Source organism: Zonotrichia albicollis, chromosome 2, assembly GCF_047830755.1.
Source record: "Zonotrichia albicollis isolate bZonAlb1 chromosome 2, bZonAlb1.hap1, whole genome shotgun sequence".
Classification (NCBI taxonomy): domain Eukaryota; kingdom Metazoa; phylum Chordata; class Aves; order Passeriformes; family Passerellidae; genus Zonotrichia; species Zonotrichia albicollis.
The window spans coordinates 43,316,678-43,341,751 of NC_133820.1; the positions used below are offsets into that span (position 1 = coordinate 43,316,678).

The 25,074-nt window shown below is 48.0% G+C and overlaps 2 protein-coding genes across 7 annotated transcripts in view; both read left to right on the top strand.

The window, feature by feature from the left end:
* CAPN5 (calpain 5) overlaps positions 1–9,578 on the top strand; it is a 53,003-nt gene extending 43,425 nt beyond the window's left edge. The window contains exons 8-13 of the mRNA XM_005493154.4: positions 408–603; positions 1,658–1,780; positions 2,401–2,597; positions 3,088–3,209; positions 5,836–5,972; positions 6,273–9,578. Of these exons, the coding sequence (XP_005493211.2) occupies positions 408–603; positions 1,658–1,780; positions 2,401–2,597; positions 3,088–3,209; positions 5,836–5,972; positions 6,273–6,455 (958 nt within the window). The 3' untranslated portion in view covers positions 6,456–9,578. The remainder of the gene's footprint in view (positions 1–407; positions 604–1,657; positions 1,781–2,400; positions 2,598–3,087; positions 3,210–5,835; positions 5,973–6,272) is intronic.
* Positions 9,579–13,649: 4,071 nt separating this feature from the next.
* The window catches only part of MYO7A (myosin VIIA), a 103,278-nt gene continuing 91,853 nt past the window's right edge, over positions 13,650–25,074 (top strand). For 3 of the 6 annotated variants that reach the window (XM_074534990.1, XM_074534989.1, XM_074534991.1), the window contains exon 1: positions 13,652–13,881. The gene's annotated coding sequence lies outside the window, so the exon portion shown is untranslated. Of the gene's footprint in view, positions 13,882–25,074 lie in introns of all 6 variants that reach the window. The other 3 variants (XM_074534987.1, XM_074534992.1, XM_074534988.1) reach the window with 2 other exon arrangements.

Below are 25,074 nucleotides of genomic sequence, written 5' to 3' on the forward strand. Positions count from 1 at the left end.
TAGCTTTTGATGGCCATGGCCCTGGAATTGCAAAGTGCTCTTCCAGGGCACCACTCAGGGGCCAAACCATTTCACCAGTGTACTGAGAACCTGTCCTAAATGTGCTGAACTTTACAGCCTCACCAGGAATAATTCAGTACTACATTTACTCTTGTGGCAAAAGGGCAACTGTGCTACTTCTCCCACTCCAAAACACAGAGATCTGTTGTTTGAACTCAAGAAGTATTTACTGCAGGCATAGAGAAAGATATCTCCATCTTTTCTGGAAATATCTGATGAATACCTTTGTTACTCATCAGCCATCAGAGACAACCCACACTCTCTAACAGGTGATCAAGAAAATCCCTGCAGTGTACCTTTCCAGGGAATGAATCAGCATAACCCAGTTCTGCCCTTTCCTGACTCAGGATGACCTTTGAAGATTTCTGCAAATACTTCACGGATATCATCAAGTGCCGTCTGATCAACACCTCCTACCTGAGCATCCACAAGACCTGGGAGGAGGCAGTGCTGCACGGGGCATGGACCAGAAGCAGTGACCCCTTGAAAAACCGCTCCGGAGGCTGCATCAACCACAAGGACACTTTTCTGCAGAACCCCCAAGTGAGTAATGGGGCAGAGGGCCTTCTGGAGCCTTTACATGTGCTTCCAAGTGTTTAACTCTCCTGCAGGGACCTAGAAGGCCAAAACATTACCAGACCTGTAATATATTATTTGTGCTTATGGCAATTCTCTGGCACAGCATGACCAGCATGGAGGCCAACTCTATTAACATTATCCCTCTTATCAAGGAGACAGCATCCAAGTGCTTACGGTAGAGCATCTTGGCACAAGGGAACAACAAACTGTGCTACAGGGTAGCAATGTTGGCTGGTTCTAGTCAAACAGGGCCAGGAGTAATTTCCAACAATCTGGATGTCCCAATTTCCAGTTTTTGTGCCCAAACTTTGATGCTGTTAAATTTACCAGGACAGGTGTAGCCCATAGAGCCATTTCCTTCTAGCTTGTAGTTCATCTCCTGGAACAGACTTTTCTGGGGAAAAGGAGGCTCAAGGGGACCTTATGGCTCTCTACAACTTCCTGGAAGTCGTAAGAAAAGGTAGGACGAGAGAAAACGGCCTCAAGTTGTGCCAGGGGAGGTTTAGATTGAATATTAAGGAAAAATTCTTTACTGGAAGGGTGAAGACATTAGGAAAGTCTGCCCAGGGCAGTGGTACAGTCACCATTTCTGGAAGCATTCAGGAGGCATGTGAATGTGGCACTTGGGGACATAGTTTAGCGGTGGCACTTGGAGACATGGTTTAGGGGTGGACTTGGCAGGTTAAGGGTTGGACTGGGTGATCTTAGAGGTCTTCTCCAACACAAATGATTGTACAATTGTCTTGTCCTCTCTGAACTGGGATTCTCACAATCACGAGCCAGGTCCTTTTGAGTCCTTCATCTAACAGGCAGTTGAAGGATGGTGAGTTCTGTTATAGGTATTCTCATCAAGGATGTGGGAGAGTTGTTTCCATCTTCCAGCTTTGTAGCCTTTTGAAACCATGCAGGGAGGTGGATTGGGAAAAGCTGATGTTGGATCTGTTAAATCCACCCCCACCCATGTCCAGGGATCCTGTATTAATAAATATTTCCCTTACCTTCCTCTCTTTGCTTCTAGTATGTGTTTGATGTGAAGAAGGCAGAAGACGAAGTGCTGATCTCCATCCAGCAGAAGCCCAAAAGGACCAGTCGCAAAGAGGGCAAAGGAGAGAATTTGGCCATAGGCTTTGATATCCATAAGGTAGGCTGGGGTTCTGCATGTTGGCCTGAATGCCACTGTAAATTTGCTGGTTGTGGGGTGGTGCACCAGCTTCTGGGGTGCCATCAGCACAGCCTGCCCTCCTCTGAGGAAGAGGGATATCAAAGGGGACAGCATGGACAGCAGGTTGCCCAGAAAAACTGTGGATGTCTCATCCTTGGAAATGTTCAAGGGCAGGCTGGATGTGGCTTTGAGTAACCTGTTCTAGTGTGAGGTGTCCCTGGCCATGACAGGGGATTGAAACCACATGATCTTGAAGGTCCCTTCCAACCAGAACCATTCTGTGATTCTGTGCAGTTCTTGCTAAAAGCAATGATGAATCTTTTCTCTCCATATGTGGAAATCTGTCAGACTAATCCTTATGTGTTGTTTGCTGGTTCTGCAGTGTTAAGCTGGGATGCAGGAGATGAGTCCCTGAGTCAAAAGAATTTGGAAAGTCACATCCACACTTGTTTTCCACCCAGCACAATTGGGACCCTTTTTCCTGGTTCTCCTAAATCCAGCTCTCCTGGCACTGTGGACTCAATCCTTGCAATTTTTCCCCCCCATGTTGGATACGAGTGCATTTTCAGCCAGTGACAATCTGCTGTGTCTCTGCCCAGGTGGAGCTGAACAGGAACTACCGGATGCATACGCTGCAGCAGAAGGTGGCCAGCTCCATCTACATCAACTCCCGCAGCGTCTTCCTGAGGACAGACCTGAAGGAAGGCCGCTACGTCATCATCCCCACCACTTTTGACCCCGGTCACGAAGGCGAGTTCCTTCTCAGGATTTTCACAGACGTGCCTTCAGATTGCCGGTAAGGAGCACAAGCAGGGATGGGGAGGAGTTGGCTCTTTGGAGGCAGCCCTGTGCTTTTGATTTGTGGTTTTCCTGAATGGAATTGGCTCGTTGGAGGCAACCCTGTGCTTTTGATTTGTGCTTTTTCCTGAATGGTCATAGCCTTGCCCGCAGCTGCTCTTGGCTTTCTGTTAAGGGTGGTCAAGAGACAGGACATCTTTGCAGGTATCTCCACAGGCATGCAGAGAAGCTCCCACTCTGCTTCTAAGCATGATATGGGAGAGCATCCCTAACCCAGGCTGAGGAGACTGGAGTGGGGAACAGAGTCTGACAGTGTGTAGTCACAAAATCACAGAATATTCTGAGTTGGAAGAGACCTACAAGGATCAGCCAAAGGTCATTGAGTCCAACACTTAAATGAATGGCCTGTACAGTCCTTCATTATGCCAGACCAAATTCTTTGGGATAAGACTGGGCACCTCTCAAAGACCATGTGTTTTTCCTTGCAGAGAGCTGACCCTGGATGAGCCACCACACACCTGCTGGAGTGGGATGTGTGGCTACCCACAAGTGGTATCCCAGATCCATGTCCTTGCTGCAGCTGGGCTCAAGAATCAGGACTCCCAAGGAGGTACTGGTCTTTCCCTGCCTGTTGTCTGGCCCTGGAGGAGTTGGGAAGTGGTTAACGAAGTGGGACATTGCTGGAATTTATATCCTCAGATTTTTTTTTTTTCTGTGAACGTGCTTGATTCATATGCCAGAGGAGGAGAAAGTCCGTGGAGAGCTAAACTCACTTCTTCCAGTGGACGTGATCTGGGAGCTGTTATATTTAGGCTGTTACCTGGGGCCTTCCCAAAACTTCCCCAAAATCCTTAGCAGAGATCCTGTAACAACCCAAGCTTTCCTCCCAGGTATGAGCAGCTGTAAAAATCAGGAATTATATTTAAAGGCTTCTTAGGAAAGACAGAGAACGAGCCTGATGTGTGGTATTCATTACTGGGGGCTGGATAAATGTCTTATCAGCAGAGGGTATGCCAAATTTAGCTCACTTTGGGATGGTGTGGATCTAGATCAGTTCTGACATCCATCACTTTTCCTGCATGGAAGACGGCAGCAGGATCATACCTCCCCATGTCCTGCAGCCACACAGAGGCTCATGGCGAGAGCCCCATGCTCTGTCTGCCGCTGGACAAGGAAACCCAGTGGTAGTGGTGGCTTGTACTAGAAGATAAAAGCTAGGGGATAAAAGGTCTAGAGGCAACAATTAGAGAAGCAAATACCTTTCCACCATGGAAACAGATCAGATCCTAGCCTTTCTCCCCCATTTCCTGAGCCAAGGATATGTGGTAATTGTGGCAAGATTTAGCCAAACACTTTCAAGCTGAATTTAAAATATAAAAATTGAAAAATTAAAAAAAATCTAATGAAACCCAATTAAAATTATACTTTTTTTTTCACCCAATAATTACTATCAAGGCTGCCTATCACTATATCCCTGAATTTAACGAGTAGGATCTTTTCTAAGCAAGGACTAATTAAGTGTGCTTATTTATCACATGCCATAAAAGGAGTCCTTATACCCTATCTGGTGTTTGGGGAGAGAATTTAACCCTAGGCAGGTGTTTTTTTCTTGTGTTATTCACAACAGGTCAGTGCATCTGTAGCAATGCAGGGAAATCTGTAGCCAAAGGTCTCTGAAGTGTTCACAGAAACAAGGAGGTTTATCTTTCCTTCTTGTGGATTCTGGAGTCATGAAACATCTTTCCCTCAAAAACCCCTTGTGAATTGCTTTCTTCCAGCTGTTTTCCAGCTGTTCAGCTCCCACCACCAACAGTGTGTTTGGTGTTTTCCAGTGCAATGTTATCTCTCACATCTCAGGCCAGGCCTTATGTACTACTTTGGAAATAGTAACTTACAGATAGGAATTTGGCCCTGGCTGATGGAATCTGAGTATTTAATGGAACATCCCAAAAGACAAGATAATTTGGAAAAACAGCTGTGAAATCCAGCAGCTGTGTCTCACCAGGGGAGCCAGGTCCTTGCAAACAGAAAGTTAGCAAAGAGGTGGTCTGGCAGTCAAAATCCCTGGCCCTCTGAAGGGGCTTGTTTGTTCCTCCTCATTTCCACATTTCCCTTGGACAAGAAAGCTCATCCAACTGGTCTGTGTTTCCATCATAGCCACTCAAGTTCATGGTATGAAAATGTGTTCTGACAGTTAAATTTTCATAGCAATAGCTCTCTCTCTCTACTGAAATTCCCAAAACAAGCACTTGTTTGGCAAGGTGAAAGTATTCACTAATGAGAGACTCTTTCCTTCTCCTGGAAGCTCAGGTCCCCTCCAGCTGTGGGCTGGTAGCATGAGAACTTGGTCCTCCAACTTCATCCTCCATCTGGTATTTCCTTCTGTGAGCCTCTTTCTCCTCTCCATGGTTTTATTTCTGTCTGCCTCTGGGAGAGCAAATGCTGAAAGGAGACTTGAGTAGGATCATGTCCTCCATGGAACATTTACTGCAATGGTCAGAAGAGTTTGTGGTAATGAAGGAGTGTTCCTGTAGAATATGGAGACAAGAGAGGCAGCCCTTTCATAGAATCATAGAATTGTTGGAAAATAGTTGGAAAAGCCTTCTAAGGTCATGGAGTCCAACTTTAATTTAGCACTGCCAAGTACACCACTAAATCATGTTCCCAAGTGCCATGTCTACACATCTTTTAATTTCCTCCAGGGATGGTGGCTATACCACTGCTCTGGGCAGTGTGTTCCAGTGCTTGATAACCCTTTTGATGAATTAGTTTTTCCTAATATCCAGTCTAAACCTCCCATGGTGCAATTTGAGGCCCGTACTTCTCGTCCTGTTGCTTGTTTCCTGGGAGAAGATACCAACCCTCACCTCCTTACATCCTCCATTCAGGGAGTTGTAGACAGCGATAAGGTCCCCCCAAGCCTCCTTTTCTCCAGGCTGAGCCCCCCTAGCTTCTTCAGCTGCTCCTTATCAGACTTGTGCTCCATCCAGACCCTTCCCCAGCTTCATGGCAGTCCATCAGCACCTGCTGCCTAGAAACAATGTCACCTAATAGAATTAAATTGAGTCAAACAGCTGAGCGCCATTGACATCATCTGGGGTGTGACAAACCCTTTGGCAGATATCCATCTCCTCTGGTGGGATATGGAGGCAAAGTACTGCATGACACCCCTGCAAAAGGACTCTATGGAATTACACAGGCTACAGCAAAGAAAAAATTCTCTTTTCTCTCCTCAGGAGCTGATCCTTATGTGATCATCAAGTGTGAAGGGCAGAAGGTTCGCTCTCCGGTGCAGAAAAACACGGTATCACCAGAGTTCGATGTGAAGGGGCTCTTCTACCGCAAGAAGCCGGGACAACCCATCATTGTTCAGGTACCTGGCCGGCAAGCAGTGGGCTGAGGGATGGAGACCCTCTGTCATGTGGACCCCTTGCCCTCTCCTCACACTGTCCACAGCAGATCTGTTCCCCAGCTCAGCCTCTCACCACCACAGTGACATCTGGGAAAGGCATGTCCTTCATCCCTGTCACTACCAGAGTGACACCCACACACCTCACCACCTCCCTGGCTTCAGCTCAGGGCATGTCCCCAGTAACCCCTTCTCTCCAGTTCATGAAGGTTGGCTGCATCCCTGAAGGAGCTGCCCTCATCCATCCCTGTTTTGTTTCCGCAGATCTGGAACCACAACTTGATAAGCGACGAGTTCTTGGGCCAAGTGGTGCTCACGGGGGATCCCAGCGACCAGCAGTCCGTGCACACGCTGCACCTGCAGGACAGGGGGAACAGGAGGTCCAACGACCTCCCTGGAACCATTGCTGTGATGCTGCTCAGCAGCAACGTCCTCACTAATGTCTGAGTACTCAAGGGTGACTCTTCTGGTGCCACATATGTGAATATAAACATGCACACGTACATATACATATATATATAGAGAGAGAACACACAGAGCCTACCTACCATCTGCAAAGTGTATATGAACCATGCATGCATTCCACTCCAAGGAGCCAATCTTGTGTTTTCAATGTTAAAAAAATGGTGCCTTTTTTTTGGGGAACCGCAATGATCCTTCTGCTGGCATCCTCTGCAGCCTCCCGGCTGCCACGTGCGCTGTGGGACCGCTGTGAGCACGCTGTGTGTCCTGACAGCCAGAGCACCATGCCCTGGGGCTGTTTGTTTACACAGGCTGGCACACACACACGTGCCACCACGCACACCTGTGGCCACCATGGTCCCACCAGCTGCTTCAGTGCATCTTCAGTGTGTCTGCTTGGGTTAGGAGTAGTGTGCATGGAGCTGTCTCCCTTGAAATTGCCATGTAATCGCTTATCTGTGGAGGCACCACAGCAAAGGAGAAGTAGACAAACAGATCGGGGCCTGTTGGGTGATTTTTGGGTATGGGTTTGCCTACTGCAGCTGCAAGGAAAACGCACCAAGGCAGCCCAAATCCACAGGGGCAGCAAGACCAAAGGCTCCATCATTTTGGGGACAAGCTGTCTCCACCCAAGTCTTGTTCAGCCCCACACAACTCTGAAGAATAGAAATATCTCAACAGCCGTGGTGGGATAACAGTTCTCTGGGTTGGGTTTCTGAATCAGTCTGGACCCAGCTCCTGTGGGTGCCTCCTGAACTCCCATGGTGCCTGCTGTCTCCGTGTCTCCATGCCCTCCCCATCCCAAGAGCTCACCACAGGAGCTGGGGTGAGTTGTCTGCTGGGGCAGTTCAGTGTTTAGGCAAAAGAAGATTCATTCCTCTGAAGGCCAAAGTGTCAAGTTCAAGGGATGGGGAGCTTCGCTCCATGAGCTCCATCTGTACTGCTGCCTACAGTGCATCATTTCTCAGTGCCTCGCTTTCTCAAATTCTTTTTAAAAATAGTGGGATTTTAGTTTGTACTAGAGGAGCACTGCTCCCAGTGCAGCCTGGAAATGCTGGGAATATTTAATTCATACCAGTGTCCATCTCTCACCTTTAATTTCCAGTCTCCTGTTGTGGAGGATGTCTTGCACAGTCCTAGAGCCAGTCCCACGAGCACAACCCAAATGCATCCCTGGGGATGTGTCTGTGGCTACAGTCTGCTCCTGATTTCCATGAAAACTGGGTTAATCTTCCTTGTTCCACTGGGTGGCAGAGTCTGGCTTCTTATAAACCATCCCAGATAAACCAAACAACAACCCATTGTCTGACCTTTCAGCAGCTGACTAGGACAAGTTTCAAACCTTTTTTTTTTCTTGCTGTTTGGGGGTTTTATTCATGTGCCTTTAAAGTGGTGCAGGTTAATAGATTTTTCAGTCAGATTTTCTAAGCAAATATTTTGCAGTCACCTGCATGCAAGTGGAAATTAATACATGTGATAAAATCTTTGAGTCTTCCTAAATTTTGACCTGGGCAGAGTCCTTTTCCTGCAACAACAGTGAAGAGGAAAGCCTTCTTTTGCTATAGCAAAGGGTTTCTGCTTGTCCTACTAAATATTCATGTTTGTCCTGCAAGTCTGTTTGGGGTTTTTTTAAAGTCCCTAAAGGTCTGCTAAGTCTGAAACATGGTGAAGTGTTCTCCAAAGTACCTGCTAGCTCAGTTCTTGGTGCAACCAGAAGTAGATGGTGCAACTGCACTGATTTTTGTGGGCTGTTTTTCCCTTTGCCTCATCTTCACAGTCCTGCAGCTAAGAGTTTGCTTTTTTACCAAATTTGCTTATGTTCTTAGGTCTTGTTTTTCAGGACTTAAAGGCAAGCAGTGGTACCCATGATGCTCTTTCCAGATCTCAATTACTCCTGGCTTGCACTGAGCACCCTCCAAGTCCAGGTGCCACCACTGGGACCAAGTTTGGTTCAGTGTCTTGCAGAATTTGCTTAAGTGCTCCTAGTTAGGTAAAGCAACTTTTTGATCCCACGGTCACAGCAAATCTTTGAATTTAAGAAGACCAATTCAGAGATATTTTGATTTTATCTTGGTTTTGTTTATGAGACTCATCACTGAAAATAAATGGAAACAGGATTGTGAAGCTAGAAGGTATGATTTGGGTCTTAGGAGAAGATCTCGCAGGCTTATGTTCAGAGTGATATGTGAGAGGGATGCCCAAAGATACCTCACCTGGCAGGGGGATGAGCTATTTGGCATTGACAGGAGCTTTGCACCATCATCAGCAGATGGAGGTGTGCAGCCTGCCTGCATTAGCCTTGTTTTCTTGGGAAATCAGGCTATGGATAGCTTCAGCAAAGGAGAGCCGTTTGTCCAGGAGTGCCCTGCCATGTGCCAAATGGCACCGAGATCCCCAAGGAGCAGTGCCAAAGCTCACCAAGGAGTTGTGGTGCCCTGGTACCCATGGGCAACCTCCTTCCTCCCTGCAGAGAATCAAGCCATAAAGAAAGGAAAGGCAGCTTTTTAATAGCTTCTTAAAAAATCACTCTATATCAGGACCAAATTGTCTTAATATCAGTAATATTTGTCTTTTTTTTTTTTTTTAAGAAAAAAAAAGTTTTGGAAAAGCTAGAGCAGAAGCCTTCTTCCCCTACATTTCCAATGGAAGAACAAAAATTACCTTTCTTACTCTTCTTTTTCTCTTATTTGTAGGGCAGATGAGGGAGGGGAAATATTGAAATGCCATTCCTATCGTTGATGCCTTTTCTCTTTGAATGAAGTAAACAGAAATATTCAGGGGGTTTTGGGTTGTTTTTTTTTTTGAGAGGAGGGCATGTCTGAAAAGCACTTTTCAGTCCCTCATGAATGGGGTAGGACTCATGTCTGATTGATTTCACATTTCTTTTGTTAATCATTTCAATGGTTGCAAGCAGCCTGGCATTACACTCTGTGGAATCCATTTCTTTTTGACATCTGCCTGTTAAAACAGGCTGTGACTTGTCTTCATCTCCAAAGGCACTGATGTATCGTGCTGCACAAGCTCAGAGTGGTCCAAACAGAAAGCCAACATTGTACAGCTGTAAACCTCCTATAAATAAATAAATAAATTGTGTATATTTTATTCAGACTCCTTGCTTTTGAACTGCTGTGTTCTTCCAGAATGCTTTTGGTGGGCACAAGGTGGCTCTGCAGAGCCTTTTAAATTTGCTTGATTCACCAAACTCCATTCGAATAATTTTCTCTGTAGACTTTGAGACTGAGGCAAGGTGATCTGCATGAGTCTTTCACACAAGGTTACACTCACATTTGCTGAGAAAATCCATGGTAGGAATGGGTAACCTCCTCTGACTATAAACCTTTGCATCCTATGCCCCAGACTCACCACAGTGCAGGGAACTTGGTCTTTTGAGTCTCACCTGACTTGGAGAAAAGCTTTGTAGATTGCTGAAAAATAAAAATGGGGGGATAGAGTTTATGGGCAAAGTAGGAGGGAGTGGATTTTGGATGGCTTTCCCTCGGAAAACAAACCTGCACAATGCGCATGGGGAGCATTTGGAAAGCCTGGCCCTGCCCATGGGAATCTCCAGTCTTGCTGCTGTACCACACAGAACCAAAGCTTTAGGGACCTTGCTTCCATCTCAGCTTCCCTCCACCAGCTGCCTGTGCTCAAAGTCTTTGCAGCATGAAGGAGCTGTGTGCCTCTGCAGCCCACCCTTCAGAGCCTGGAGCAGACATCTGGAAACAGACCTTTTGTTGTGGCCTGCAGGAGTCTTCCCACACTCTTCAGCTTCTGGGATCATCCTCTGGGACAAAATGTGTCAGCAAATAATGCACAGAGAATGAGCATCCTACTCCTCTGCCTCCACCACTGAAACATCCTGCAAGGACCTTTCTTAGGGGCAATGCCTTACAAACATCTCAGTCCCCCAGACATCTTGATACTCTCTTGGAGGATGTCCTGAGCAGTAGACCTGGCTGGGCACCTATGAAGCTGTGATGTTTGATGCTGGACATAGTTCAGGAGCTCTGGTGTCAACCACAAGGCTTTACTGAGTCTGGCTTTGTGCACATTCTAAAAAAAGTCTGTGCAAGCCTGGGTAAGCCACAGACCATCATGTAGGCATGGAGGCTGTGCTTTCCCACTGACATCCACACCTCAGTTTTGCTGGTACTGGGACAGTGGGATTAAAAGTGTAGGTTGCTTTGCAGCCCTGCCTGTGTCTGCTGGTGGTGCACACCAGCATGGAGATAGGGCTTCTGCAATTGCTGTGGGACCTCAGCACGTCAGTGGGGAGATGTGCAGAGAGTGGATGTTTGGAAATGAGCAGCAAGTAATAGAGTAGTGCACAGCTCTAAGCACAATCCAGCCCAGACTCACCAAGGATCCTTCAGGATCTCGTCATCCCTCCAGCACGGTCATTTGCCAGGGATTTCTGCTCACAACATTAGTTTCATATAGTTCCATAATAGTTTTCATAGGGGACTTTTTAAAGGGCTTTTTGTAAGGACATGTTTTGATGGAACAAATGGGGAATGGCTTTAAAGGGAAAGAGGGTGAGGTTAGATCAGATATCTGGAAGAAATTCTTTACTGTGAGCTTGGGGAGGCACTGGCACAGATTGCCCAGAGAAGCTGTGAATGTGATGTAATGCTGGAAGTATCCAAGGAGAAGTTGGATGGGGCTTTGATCAACCTGGTCTAGTGGAAGGTGTCCCTGGCCATGGCAGGGGGCTGGAACTGCATGATCCTTAAGGTCCTTTCCAACCTAAATAATTCTGTGATTCTATGATTCTATGGTTCTATGATTCTATAATAAATTGGAAGTTCAGGGTTTTTCCTTTGACCTGAAAGAGCATCTTCATGGAGGAACAGACATCCATCCTATGCTTGAAAGTTGGTGCTGAAGTATTTCTTCTTGTACCTGGATCCCCTGTAGACGGGATCTTCTCACCTTAAGCCTGTATGCATTCCCTGCCATATGAGCCTCCTGCCACTCAAAAGGCTGAGGGATTTCCAGCAGGAAGGGCTGCAGAGATGGAAGGGCCTTCAGCAGTGGGATGTGTTCATTGCCTATGCCTCAGAACTGTTCAGGTGATGGCTCATCCTTGGCCAATAGCCCAGGTTAATAGCCAGGGATCAGCCACTGGAGTCTGTTCTGTGCAGCTGTCCAAAGGCTCCCTGCACTCTCCAAATCCCACCTCCAAGCCTGGGGTGCAGTCAGGAAGCAAGTCCAGCCCTGGGTTCCTGTCAGAGCCTCCCTCACTGCCTTTCCACACATGCATGGGTCCTGTTGGACAAAAGGCAAGGCTGCCCAAGCCATTCCAAGCCCACTGGATGCAGTCCAGAGCAAAGCCCAGATGCAGCCAGAGCCTGCCCTCACACCCACACCAGCTGTACTGACACAGTGAGGAGGGCTTGAGTGACATGGGCATGGCCCCAGGTGGTCACAAATCGTCTGTCCTGAGCTTAAGGTCAGCTGAGTCTGTTCACAGTTGAGGGCAGGGCATCAGCAGGGCATTTCTAAGGGCTGGGGAAGGAACCCTGTGACTGTGCCGTGACTTCTACATTTTGAGCAGAGTTCCCGGTTTGCTTTGAAGCAAGGAGGCTCCTTTTTATTGCCCCTTATTTCTGCAGTATCACCAAAAAAACACATTCAGTCGGGTCCCCAGGAGGATTTCCAGCACCCTCATGTCCGGTTTTCGGCTGTTTGGAGGGCCTGGAAAGGCCCGGAGTGGCCTTGGGGCAGCCTGCGTATCAAAGGACGAGAAGAGGCTTCAGTTCTTCTTTCGGTCTCTATGTTTATTAATTGTTTATCTAAACGATTTTCTTTCGGCCCGACAGAGGTCTGCTCAGCAGCCAGCCATGAGCACACTGTGCTGCCCTCCGGACAGTCACCTATCTTTATACCCAAAGTTACGTGTACAATATTTATCATTTTTCCCCAATACCTTTTATTCTTATTGCCCGGTGCACTTTTAGTAATGACCAATCCCAAAGTGCCACCATCACCACAGAAGATGGAAGAGAAGAAGAAGAAGAAGAAGAAGAAGAAGAAGAAGGACAGGACACGCCCCAATTCCTCCATCTTACTTCTCTAAACCCCCCTGTACAGAAATCCTAAACCCTGTGTTTCACCCTCTAATTAACTAATCCCTTCACCACTCACCCCGGTGAAATCCTCCTATCCTCATACAGGTGTCGTCTCCTGTGTAGGATCAAAGTCCAGTCACCAGACACTTCTGGCAACATTCCAGGACTCCCGAGCCCCCCAAGGGTGGTCTCGGTGACTCGGCACCTCAGTCCTGAGGTGCTGAGATCCCACACCCTCATTCCAAAGTGGAGCTTAGAAACAACTTTTATGATAACATTGCAAATATAAAGGTGTATTTTGCACCTTCCTAGCTAAAATGACAAGCTTTTTTACCTAAGTAAGAAACTTCAGTAGTGTTTTGTAGAACAATTAAAATTCAACTCCACTTTTCTCAGCAGGAAGGAAAGAAGACACTAGTTGAGATTTGGGCAGGGAGTCACCAGGTCAGAGTTAAGCTTCTAGGTGAAACCTCAGCTCTGAGTTTCCTGATCCTCAAGTGTTTTCCTGTCCCAGTTTTCACATTTACAAGTGCACAAGGTTGGTGCATTCAAACAAGGATGCCTGTCAGCTCCTGGCCTCACCCCACAGGACCTCAGTACTGTCCCTGCACAGCCCAGAGATTCCTTTGCACAGAGCAGGAGGACCTTTCCAGCCACACTTTTTCCTAGGGATCCATCCGGACTCCGCACAACGAGGACTTGAAACTGCAGCTAAACTCATAGCATGGGTGCCATGAAAACATTTTACATGAGCAGATAGTGATAGGAAAAAAGGGTATGGTTTTAAACTTAAAGAAGGGAGATTTAGATTTGATACTGGGAGTAAATTTTTTACTGTGAGCGTGGTGAGGCACTGGAACAGGTCGTTTGCCCAGAGAAGCTGTGGTTGTCCCATTCCTGGCAGTGCTCAAGGCCAGGCTGGACGGGGCTCAGAGCAACCTGGTCTAGAGGAAGGTGTCCCTGACCATGGCAGGGAGGGTGAACCTCGGTGATCTTTCAGGTCCCTTCCAGCCCAGGCCATTCTATGATTTTACGGTACTACAAACCGAGGCAGACTCCAGGGCTGCAAGAGGACGCATCTTTGGAGAGCGGGGATGCAGCGGGAGCGCGGCGCGGGCGGTTCCCGGGCTGGAGGTACCACACTCACACACTCACGCCCGCACCACACCCACACCACAGCAGGGGCTGGCTGCAGCCCGGCTCCTCCCCCGCTAAGAGGCTCAGCCCGGGCCGGCGCTGCCCTCGCTCGGTGCTGGCGGCAGCGCGGCTCCGTGCGGGCAGCAGCCCCGTCCCCGTCCCCGTCCCCGTCCCGCCGCCGTGCCCGGCCATGCCCCGCTGAGGTAAGGCGGAGCGGGGGCAGGCGGCCCCGGGGAGCGGGGAGCAGCCGTGGGTGCAGTGGGGTGCGGGGGGCGCGGTGCCGTGGGTGCGGTAGGTGCGATATGTGCCGTGGGTGCGGTGCCCCCGGCGGGGCTGCGGGCAGCCAGGCGGACCGAACCTGGGCGGGAGGCTGGGCTCGATGGGAGGGGGAGAGACACGGCGCAGACCTGCCGGCAGTGCCCAGCAGCCCCGAGCCAGCTCGGCTCCTGCAGCATGGATTAGCGGCTCGGTAATTTCTAGCTGCTGCTTAATTTGGCTGGGGTCACCTAGCAGGGAGCTGGAGGGAAGGGTGGAGGGCATTGCCCTCGTGTGCTGTGCAGCCCTTCACCCCTTCGCTTCGCAGCCCTGTCACATCCAGGGATACCTCTGGATGTGCTTAAACGTGGGGAGGGGCTCCGAGGGATGTCCCTGCTACACGGATCCACTGGCAGTGCCACAAGACCCCGGGTGTCCTCCCAGCCCACTTCATCCCCTGCTTGCTTTCACGCAGCTCCAGACACAGCATTTAGAGGGGATAAAGCACAGCCTTTGCTCAGGCAGGTGCTGCTCTTCAGGCAGCAGCACAAGTTCCCCTGGCTGCAGCACAGCACAGGCTGTTTTTGGGGGTGTCTCCTGGGTCACGTCTGTGCTGGTAAGCAGCACCCAGGACCTTCCAGGCCATTTAAATTATTAGGAGTCTCCCTGGGAAGGGACTGAGGCTTGATGTGGGATAGGCAATTCCCACAAAGCAGTTTGCATTTGTCTGCCTGGTTTGGGTTAACAAGATATTTAATACTCTGCTATTTGATTTGTCATATATTGGTGATTTGTTAATAATGTACAGATGTAAGGTTGTGTCGTAGAGGGAGGACCCTGGTTGCTCATTCTAGCATTAATTCTCCTATTTAAATATAAGTTAGGCTGTTTTGTACATGGGCTGTGCTGGGCCAGCTGAGCACAATACCAAAGAAAAATCCCAGGATTTCCTAGGGTATTTACAATTATGTTATCCTAAAGAAAGTGGAACAGTGGACCTGGCATATCTTGGTGTCTCTGGGAAGACTGGGGTGTATGGTAGAGGACCTGCCATGCAGGCAAAATGGAGGGGGAGTTTGAAAGGCAGCACACCAGTGGGTCTAAGATTGCCTGGTTGCCCCTTGCTGTTAAGTCTCCCCTGCAGAAGGAGGTGGCAGAAGCTAGAGAGGGTTTTCTCACAGCCCTAGGCTGTGGTGTTGGTGTGAGTGCTTCTCTCCATAGTCTGGGCAAAAGGATGTCCAAGAACCAGTCCTGTGGGGTTATCCTATGCCTTACATAAAGATGGAAAGGACATGGTGGTTGCAAGCTGACTCCTCACCATCCTCCACTGTATGATGCTATGGGTCTTACTCTTCCCATGAGGTGAGGGACTGCAAGCTCCCAGCACTGGTAGTGTGAATCTAAATTGTGTTTAATTTTGTGGTGATGGCCTGGTGACAAACTGTCCTTCTTCTCTCCCCAACCTGTTTGAAAGCTGTTGATCTTCTGTAAAACCAAGATGTAGGGCCAAAGTCTCTTCTTGGGCTTTTGGGGTGAGACTGGAGTAACTTCATGGAGCTACAGAATCCCCCCACGGGCAGTGGCATTTATGGGATCTGAATCTTGGCCAGGGATGACCCTCTTTCAGGGCAATATTATTTCTGTGTCATTTCCCCTCCCCAGAGCAGCCGATTCCTCTCGCTAGTGCCTGAAGTTTCCCTGGGCCAAGTGCTGTTGTGCAGCCTTTCTGTCTCGCACTTGCTAACTTGTGACTTCGCAATCCTTGGGTTGCCATGGAAAGGATTATGCTGTGATTAATGAAGGCATTGTCAGCTAATAGTTTTTTTTCAAAGCCTTTCCTGGAGCTGCAGAGGGCAGCTTCCAAGCCTGGCAGAAAGGGGCTGACAGGATAGGTGGCTGCAGGCACTCAGTGCTGGGCACATTTTTGGCTGTCTGCATCAAGACCACGCTGGCTCCAGTCACAGTCATAGTGGTTCTGCAAGTCCCTTTTGAGGGTGAGAGGAAAACCAGGAGAGGTTATTGTCCTCTTGGAGCAGAGCCAGTGTTTTTTTCTCTCAAAGCAGAGCGGGACAAGTGTCACTGTACCAAGGGTTTGGCAGGATGTGGAGACAGCACGTAAGACTGTGAGAGCTTTGCACTGTGAAACCCTTCTCTCTGCCAGGCAGTGTCCTAGAGGAAAACTGGTATGGGATGACCCTGTGTGTTGTGACTTTTTGGTCCCCCCAGTCATGTGCTAGGTAGAGCCAGAAAGCTTATCAGGACAGCCCTGCCCCAGCAGTGTTCATGGTTATGCTGTACCAACCCCAGGAAAACCCTCCCAATCCTGCTGTGCCTGGAGCTGTGCACAGAGTCCCTGCTCTGACCTGTAGAAGCACAATGGTTGGAAAAGCCCTCTGAGATTATAAAGCCCAACCCTCAACCCAGCACTGCCAGGTCCACCACTAAACTGTGTCCCCAAGTGTCAACAGGTCTTTTAAATACCTCTAGGGATGATGACTCCACTACTTCCCTGAGCAGCCTATTCCAGTGCTTGGCCACCCTTTCTGCAAAGAAATTTGTCCTGGTATCCAATATAAAGCTCTCATAGTCAGACACTTGTAGAGAGCAGAGTGCAGTTGTGCCCAGCTGCACAATAGGAGTGCAAAATGTGAAAATCCAATGAAAAGCAGGCACTTGAAGTAGACTGAGTACCAAATGAAAATAGAAAAGTTAGAAATCCATAGCCATAAGTCTCTGGGGACCCTTTCATATCTTGGCATTGTTAGATGAGTCCCCCCCTACCCCAGACCTGCCCAGCCTGAGCAGCTAGGTAGCAGCTTCTACCTCAGCCCAGCTGGAATCTAAAAACTGAGTGCTTGGTCAGCCTCAGAGCAGTCACAGAAAATCACTGAGCTCTTCTTAGGCTGCAGACCCAGCAAATGCCTTTCCCAGGATGTTGGTTCAGCTGCTGCCATCCCCTTTTCACATCCTGGTGTCATGGCACAGCATTTACCTGGGGTGCAGATGACCTGAACACAGTTTCACATGCATGAAAGGGGTTAAAACTAGCACTGTGAGGTTGGCTGTGCACTGACAGGTGCCTTGGGGGAGGTTTGCCCTGCTGTTGTTGCTGCACAACTAGCCTGGTCTCCACCTTTATGAGTGTGGAGGAAGGAAGATTTGCAAGAGGCTGTGCCTGATGTTATGTGGAGTGTTGGGAGAATGGAGCCTCTGTGAATCCTGGTTTTGTCTCCTCTCTCCATCTGACACTGGCTTGTATAGTGGGAGCTGTGCTTAGAAGGGGCTTTGCCCCATCAGACAAAGACGCTTTCTTCAGCTGTTCCTGACTTTGGAAAGGGGAAGATAAATCTGGGATCATGGTAGCTGTCAATATCTCCATGTAAATGTAAAGACTTTTACAGGGATACCTTCTCCTACACCAGGTTGCTCAAAATCCCATCCAGCCTGGCCTTGATCACTGAGATTTAGTCTCTTTAGGCTTGCAGGTTGCAGCTGGGAAGCACCTTCCACCTGAGCTGGACTCACCTGCCCAAAACACATCGGCACAGGGAAAAGGTGCTCTGAGCTGTGCTAGGCTGGGACCAGGACCCAAATATTCCAATATTCCAGGGACCAAGCCCTTCTGTGTTCCTCTTGATATCTGCTGTTGTCCAGAGAGCACATTCCACTCCTCTGGTGATTTATCTCATTTCAAGTCACCTAAAACAAAGATTATTCCACTGGGGAGAATTCTGAGAAAGGGAAGATGGTCAGAGGTCTGGGACATCTATTACAGGAGGAATGATTGTTTAGACAAAGGCTCCAAGCTGAGAAGAGATGGGAAGAAGGCATGTTATAGATCCTGGAAGATCGTGTTTGCATGGTAAATGCAAAAGAAAGATTTTTCCTCTGAAATACAAAAATTAGGGAACATCAAAGTTTACAGAGACCAGGCTCAAAGATAAAAAGAGTTTGCACAATCTGTCATCTGTGGTGTCCCTTATGGCAGAACGCTGTAGATTCTCAAAGTATTGGGTTAAAAAAGCACTTGGATAAGTTTCATTTACAAAAAGCCTCTAAAAACTATAAAGTGTGTATGTGAAAGGAAAAAGAAAACTACCCCCTTTTGGCTCTAGAGGTTCTTGAGCTGCAAATTACTGTTTCTGGGGGAACATTGCAGAATAATGCCACTACATCTGCTTTTATACTGCTCCTTAGGCATCCTCTGTCAGAGAAATATAGGGAGTGGGGAGCCCACAGGCTGGATCCAGTGTGGGCTATTTACTCACCAAAAAGTTGTTCATGCCTAGAGATCCTCCTTAAAGAATTCTTCTGAGATATCAGCCTCACTGCACTTCTTAGTTATCTTGGAGAAGATAAAGTGTCAGCACATCATTTTAGTACAACTCCCATGTGTCATGTGGGCCAAGGGAAATACAACAAAACCTGTTCTCTTCTTTTTTCATTGAAAACATTTTTGTTCCAGCAGATACAGAGAGGAGCTTAATGGGATTTCTTGCAGGTTCTATATCAGATTTCCTGAAAGCCATTAGGGAATTGCCACAAAGATATTGATCAGCTGGATCTCTGCTAGAAAAGCTGGGGTTTGTGTGTGGGTTCCTGTGATTTCCAGAGCTGACCCATGCCTTTGTTGGGGTGAGGCTTGCATTGTAAGTCAGTTTTCCATGTGCCTGCTGTGTGTTAGTGTACAGGAGTTTGAATTAATGCCAACAGGAGAGGCTGGGAGAAGAAAATGCTTTACCTCTTGGTGGCATCGAGTTCCCAGGCAGAGCTCCCATCGAGCTCAGTGGGCTCAAACAGCCTCACAAGAACTGGGGCAGGAAGGGAAGGGGAGCACCCACAACCACAGCACCTCTCATCACCAGAGGGGAGGTGGGAATGGGGCTGGGGCACAGGCAGACCTCCTGCACTGGCACAGAGGAGTCCAGCACCTGTGTGCTGAGGTGAGGTGGTGGAAGGAGCCCTGCGAGCCCAGCTGGAGCACATCAGAGTGCTGCCTCCCACGTCTGAGCCTCTGGGTGTTTTCCAGCATCACTGGAGGTTGCTGTTACGTTGTGATACCCCAGCTATTTCTGTCCTGCTTCCTCTCATCCCTCAGCTTTGCTGGATCAGTGCCATCAAGGCCAGCAGATTTACCCTGGGCTGAGATGAGCTCCATAAACCACACACACACACACACACACTGGGTTTGTCTCATACAGCCCACACAAGGTTTTGGTCTGGAGAAACAAAGGAGTGGTCATTTCATCTGTAGTTTCTGTGTAAGAGTCTTCCTGAAGTCAAGTCTACTGAAAGCTCGCAGGAGTTCTCCATGGCTGGAAAAAGGCTTGTAAGCTCTTGGCCAAATGATGAAGTAAATCAGGACTGCAGTTGATTCAGCTTAATTGTACCAATACATATTAGAGTGGTGGGTAACAGAGGGTAAAAGCTCTTAGGGCAGCCTTATTCCTCTTAGAAAAAACCCTCTAGATCTCCCCCAATGCCCTGTTAGATCTGTTTTTCTCCAGGGCAGACTACTCTTCAGAGTAGCAAACCAGGTCCTGTCCTCCCAGCCCTGAGTTCAGCAGTCAGGGAAGATATTAAGTAAACAGGAACAAAATTCAGGCTTTTCAGGTGGAATTGTGATGTTGACCTCAGCCAGGGAAATGAGACCTGTCTCCAGAAACCACCAATTTCTTGAGTGTAGCTAGGAGCAAATGACAACTATCAACAGCCACCCCTTCCTTTGTGTGGGTATCTCAAAGTGCTGCAAAGAAGGGTAGGAACAGAGCAGTTTGTTAATGCTGGAATCATTTAAGGACCCGATTAAAGCTAGCTTTCTCATCTAGGCTGATTTCCATAGGAAACAAGGCTTGTGTGGCCACTCTGCCTGTCCCTTTAGATGTGTCACCTAATCACAGCAGTTTGATGATCAAGTTCACTTCAAATTTCAGCTGTAACAAGGAAACAAAGTTTCTAGACACTTCCTGAAATGACACAGGTGAGCATGGGAGAAATCTGGTGCCCTGCAGCATGATGCCACTGCCTGTTGGCCATCTCAGGTGGGGTGAGAAAGCTATTAGGGATGCCCCACCTGCAGGAAAGGCTTCTTAGGAGGGGCTATGCCCTACTGACCATCTAGAAATCTTATTGTTTGGAATTTTGTCGTTCTAAGTGAGGCTTTTGTTAGCACTGCTCCTCACAGATGAAATTCTATCTGTTTCTGGCTCTGCTGTTTGCTAAGTGGGAACTTGGCATGGAGCAAAGCTGCTGTATTTCCTGGAGACTACAGTCCTTTTGTCCATCCAGGCTGTTTCAGGATGCAATGACTTCTACTTTATGCCTATGCAACACCTGACATATAAAATCATAGAATGATTTGGGTTGAAAGAGTCATTTTAGATTATCTCATTCCAACCCCCTGCCATGAGCAGGGACATCGTCCACTTGATCAGGTCGTTCAAAGCCCCATCCAACCTGGCCTTGAACACTTCCAGGGATGGGACATCCACAGCTTCTCTGTGCAACCTGTGACAGTGTCTCACCACCCTCACAGTAACATGTTTCCTCCTAATATCTAATCTAGATCTACCTTTTTATGTGCCCTTTAGTCTAACTCTCTGACCTATACGAGTGACTTCAGCTCAGCCAGATGATGCCCTTTAGAGCAGAGCATCCCATGCACTGCATAGCACCCAGCAGGAGAGCCATAGATCAGCAGCAAGCAGCCCCTGTGACTCAGAATCCCCAGCTGAAAAATTAATATGACTTTTTGCATGTGCAGCCAATGAGTCAGGGAGTGTCAGTCCCCCTCTCATCCCGACTATTACAGGGCTGATGTCTCCCAGCACTGCCTGATGCTGCCCTGAGGGGTGTGATGCTGATTGCACCAAAGGCATCCTGAAAGGGCAGAGCAGAGTCTCCACTTAATTTTACAGTCCCTGTTCAAGCAAAACAACCTCAGGAGTCAGCAGAAGTCCCAGCATAAAAAGCAGGGTTGGAATCTTATGATTTGAACCCACTTAATCCTAGCAACCCTTGTATTTGGAGGCTGACCCGAGTCTCTTGAAGGGCCACCCTGAATTTCTCCAGGCCATGAAAAATAAGAGGATAGTGTTATGTCAGGCAAAAGGAGGATTTCACTAAAAATCCCAGCAAAGGGGTTCCTGCTGAGACAAAAGCCCTCACAGGATTACAACAGCTTGCAGAAGTCCTGCTCCAGCCAGCATTAGTAGCACCAAAAGGAGAGTGCCAAGGCCAGATTATTAGGGACCTACAAGAGCAGAGGTGAGACAGCTGCCTATTATGCCAATTTAAGGATAGAGAAGAGTAGAAGAGCTGCCTTTAATAAAGATATTCTGATCTGGAGTCATAGGCACAGACTTGGGTGCCCTGGTTCCTACTGCATGACCTTGGGGAAAGTGACATCCTAACTCTATGCCTTAGTTTCTCTCTGTGTGAAATGAGGACAGCATTAGCCCCTCCTCCATAAATAGGCTGGGATTCAAGAAGGAATAACACAGGATAATATATTTATAGAGTTGGTAAAACAGTGGCTGCAGTAAAGACTCCCTTTAGAGAACATTTCTATAGGTAAAAAAACAGAAGTGGGTTGGTAATTAATTTACTGAGCTGAGCTAAGTTCAGTAAATTACCTTTGCCGTATATTGTCTGGGTGGTGGAGGGTCATCTAGAGACTGTTGTAAAACGGAGCACCTTTCCTTAGATTTCTGGTTTCCAAGCCTTTGCAACAGGCTGCCAAGCACAGATAAGCTGTGGATGCCCTATGCCTGTTGGATGGCTCTATTTGAGCAACCTGATCTAGTGGAAATGCTCCCTGCCCATAGCAGAGGGGTTGGAACAAGATAATGTTTAAGGTCCCTGACAAACCAAATCTTTCTAAGATTCTATGAGATTTACAGAGTTGTTTTCAGATAACAGAGTCTTTGTAGGTGCCTGAGCAATACAGCCAAAGGGTTACACCTGCATCTAAGCCAAGGGCTGATGTCTGTGGTTCAGCTGCAGGGCTGACACAGCCTGGGGGGCTCAGAAGGTTGTAGCCTCCTGAACCTGACCCTAAACAGGATGTACCATGCATGAATCTCCTCCCAAATCCAAGCATTCAGCATAAAGCACACCAGGCTCAAGTCAGCCACCACATCTGTGTGTATCATTTGCTCTATAAACAGTAGGGATTTACCAGCCCATGAAGGAGCAAGTCCATGGTGACCCCACTGGCACTTGCTGGTGTGCACAGTCCAGGCTAATTGGGCTTCTCTGAATCACAGGTAGGCAGGTTCTGAGCTCTGATCTTGGCACAGTGCTGTCCAGACGTTTCAATTTGCTCAGGACAAGCAAGAGAGTTTCCAGTACAGCCCAGCCCTGTGCTGCTCCAAGGAGGACAGTCTTGAGAGAAGGTCACTCGTACAGGTCAGAGAGTTAGACTAAAGGGCACGTAAAAAGGTAGATTTGGATTAGATATTAGGAGGAAATATGTTACTATGAGGGTGGTGCGACACTGTCACAGGTTGCACAGAGAAGCTGTGAATGCCCCATCCCTGGAAGCGTTCTAGGCCAGGTTGGATGGGGCTTTGAACGACCTGGTCGAGTGGACGATGTCCCTGCCCATGGCAGGGGGTTGGAATGAGATAATCTAAAGAGTTCATGTCTCAAATCACCCCCAGTTTCAAACAAAGGCTTTATTTCTAATTTTTTCTTGTCATGTGCTGGGCCCTGTTTGTAGGGTCAAGACTTGGGAGTTCATGTACAGGTAAAGAGGAGATGAAAACAGTTGCAAACACCATTCAGCCAGCCTGCAAGTGCGGCATTTTCCCTAGATCAGCTCAGCCTGCTGCGTCTGGATTATGCTGAAATTACACCTGACCTCCTTGCAAAAGGATACTTTATTTGATTAATTATTGTGGCAGTTGAAAACTGCTCAGTGGGCGGCGGGGGCTGGTGCACAAAAGGAAATTGCCCTCCTTGGAGGCTGTGCTGAGTGCTCTGCGCAGAGTCGGGATCGGATGCCACCGTGGTCCTTTGTTCTGCTCGGGCTGTGTGAAAGCTCAGCAAGGGAGAAAAGGTCAGGTCTTTTGTTCAGCTCCTTTACCTGCTGGACTTTTCAAGGAGATTGAATGCAGGGCAAATCTATTGAACTTCCTGCTGAAGGCTTAAAAAATTGATGCCCGTTTCCTGGCCCCTCTCAGATGAGCAGAGGCTGCTACGTATCCATTCTCTGACTTTCCAGAGGGGGGAGTTTTCTGAGATTTCTTGCTTTATTGTCACATTTTGGCTGGGACTCGTTCAGTTGAGGTGTCTCTTTCCATGGCACTGCTACCAAAACCCTCCAAATAGATGTTTGGAGATCAAACCCTCAGAGTCAGCTAAGTGGTCTTTTTTCATATTCACAGCTGCTCAGGGATGGGAGAAAGGAGGGGACACAAAAATGAAACCAGTCACCTCAGGCATATGTAGTCTGTGGAGATAAATAATTCTGATAGATGGAATGAATTCGGCCTTGGAAGTACTAGTGTGTTCCCATAGTCACAGAGGTGATCTTAGAGAATCATAGAAACATTAATGTTGGAAAAGGTCTCTAAGATCATCACTTCCAACCATTAACCCAGCACAGCCACGTTCGCCATTAAGCCATGTCCCTAAATGCTCTATCCACATGCCTTTTGAACACTTGCAGGGATGATAATTTTATCACTGCCCTGGGTTTTCACTGAAAACCCTTTCAATGATTTTTTTTTTTTCCTAATATTCAATTTAAACCTCTCCTGGTACAACTTGAGGCCATTTCCTCTTGTGCTGGTGCTTGCGACTAGGAAAAAGTGACCAACCTGCACCTGGCTACAATGTCCTTTGAGGGAGCTGCAAAGAGAGATAAGGTCACCCCTGAGCCTCCTTTCCTCCAGGCCAAACACCCCCAGTTGCCTTGGCTGCTCCTTATCAGACTTGTGCTCCAGACACTTCACCCTTACAATCCTTGTTGACTTGCTCAAACCCAATGTCTGCATATAAACAGCTCCATCCCACTTCGGGTGTCAGATGGGACTTGGAGCATGAAAAGAAAAGGTTGAGAACCACAAAGGCACCTAAAGACAGCACTGTCACGGGAGAGGGAAGGGTGGGTGCTGATGTGAGGCATAAAGCCACAACAGAGAGATTCGCTAATGGGCTCCCATTCTAGGATTTGCATTCTTCTTTCTTACTCCATGGTCCCCAAGCTTGTGTAAACACAGTGACAAGTATTTGCTCCCAGCTCTCCTCTGATCTGTGGCATGGCCAGGGGGAGGCAAGGAATTGTTCAGGCATTGCTTTCCCCCATCCCTAGTTAGTGAGTCCATCACAAAGCAGGCTCTTGGCTTTGTGGAAATTTGCTTCTGTCTTGAGTTCTGTTTAAAATCACATCCGAAGGTCCACAGTGTTTTGGGGTTAGTTTTTTGAGTTAGCGAGTTTATCATCTTTTGAGACATGCTGTGAACTCAGAGAGTTGCCCTCTTGCACAGAATAACAGAATCAATTTGGTTGGAAAAACCTCTGAGATCAAGTCCAGGCTGTGACTGACCACCATCATGTAAATAGACCATGGCACTGTGTGCCATATCCAGTCCTTCCTTAAACACCTCCGGGGATGGTGATTCCACCACCTCCTTGGGCAGCCCATTCCAATGTCTAATCACTTTTCTGTGAAGAAATTCTTCCCGATATCCAAGCTGAACCCTTCCTGGCACAGTTTAAGACTATGTCCCCTTGTTCTGTGGCTGTTTGCCTGGGAGGAGCGGCAGCCGGCCCACCTGGCTACATCTGAGGTAGTCATAGAGTAGAGCTCAGAATGCACCCCCAACATAGCTAAACACACAGGGGGTGACAGCCTCTGTGGGGAACTGTCTGTATTGTCCTCACCTGAAATATGGAAGAGTTTGGGTAACTCTGTTAGGAGATTGGTAGTGACAAAGCAGAGGATCAAATGGACCACCTGACTCTGTTAGGAGATTGGTAGTGACAAAGCAGAGAATCAAATGGACCACAGAGGTCCATGAAGACACTCAGAGGACTGGAGCACCTTTCCTATGACAGAGTCAGAGGAGAAATTTGGGTTTGTCCAGTTTGGAGAAGAGAAGGTTCTTGGGAGATGTTACAGCCCTTTCCAGTAA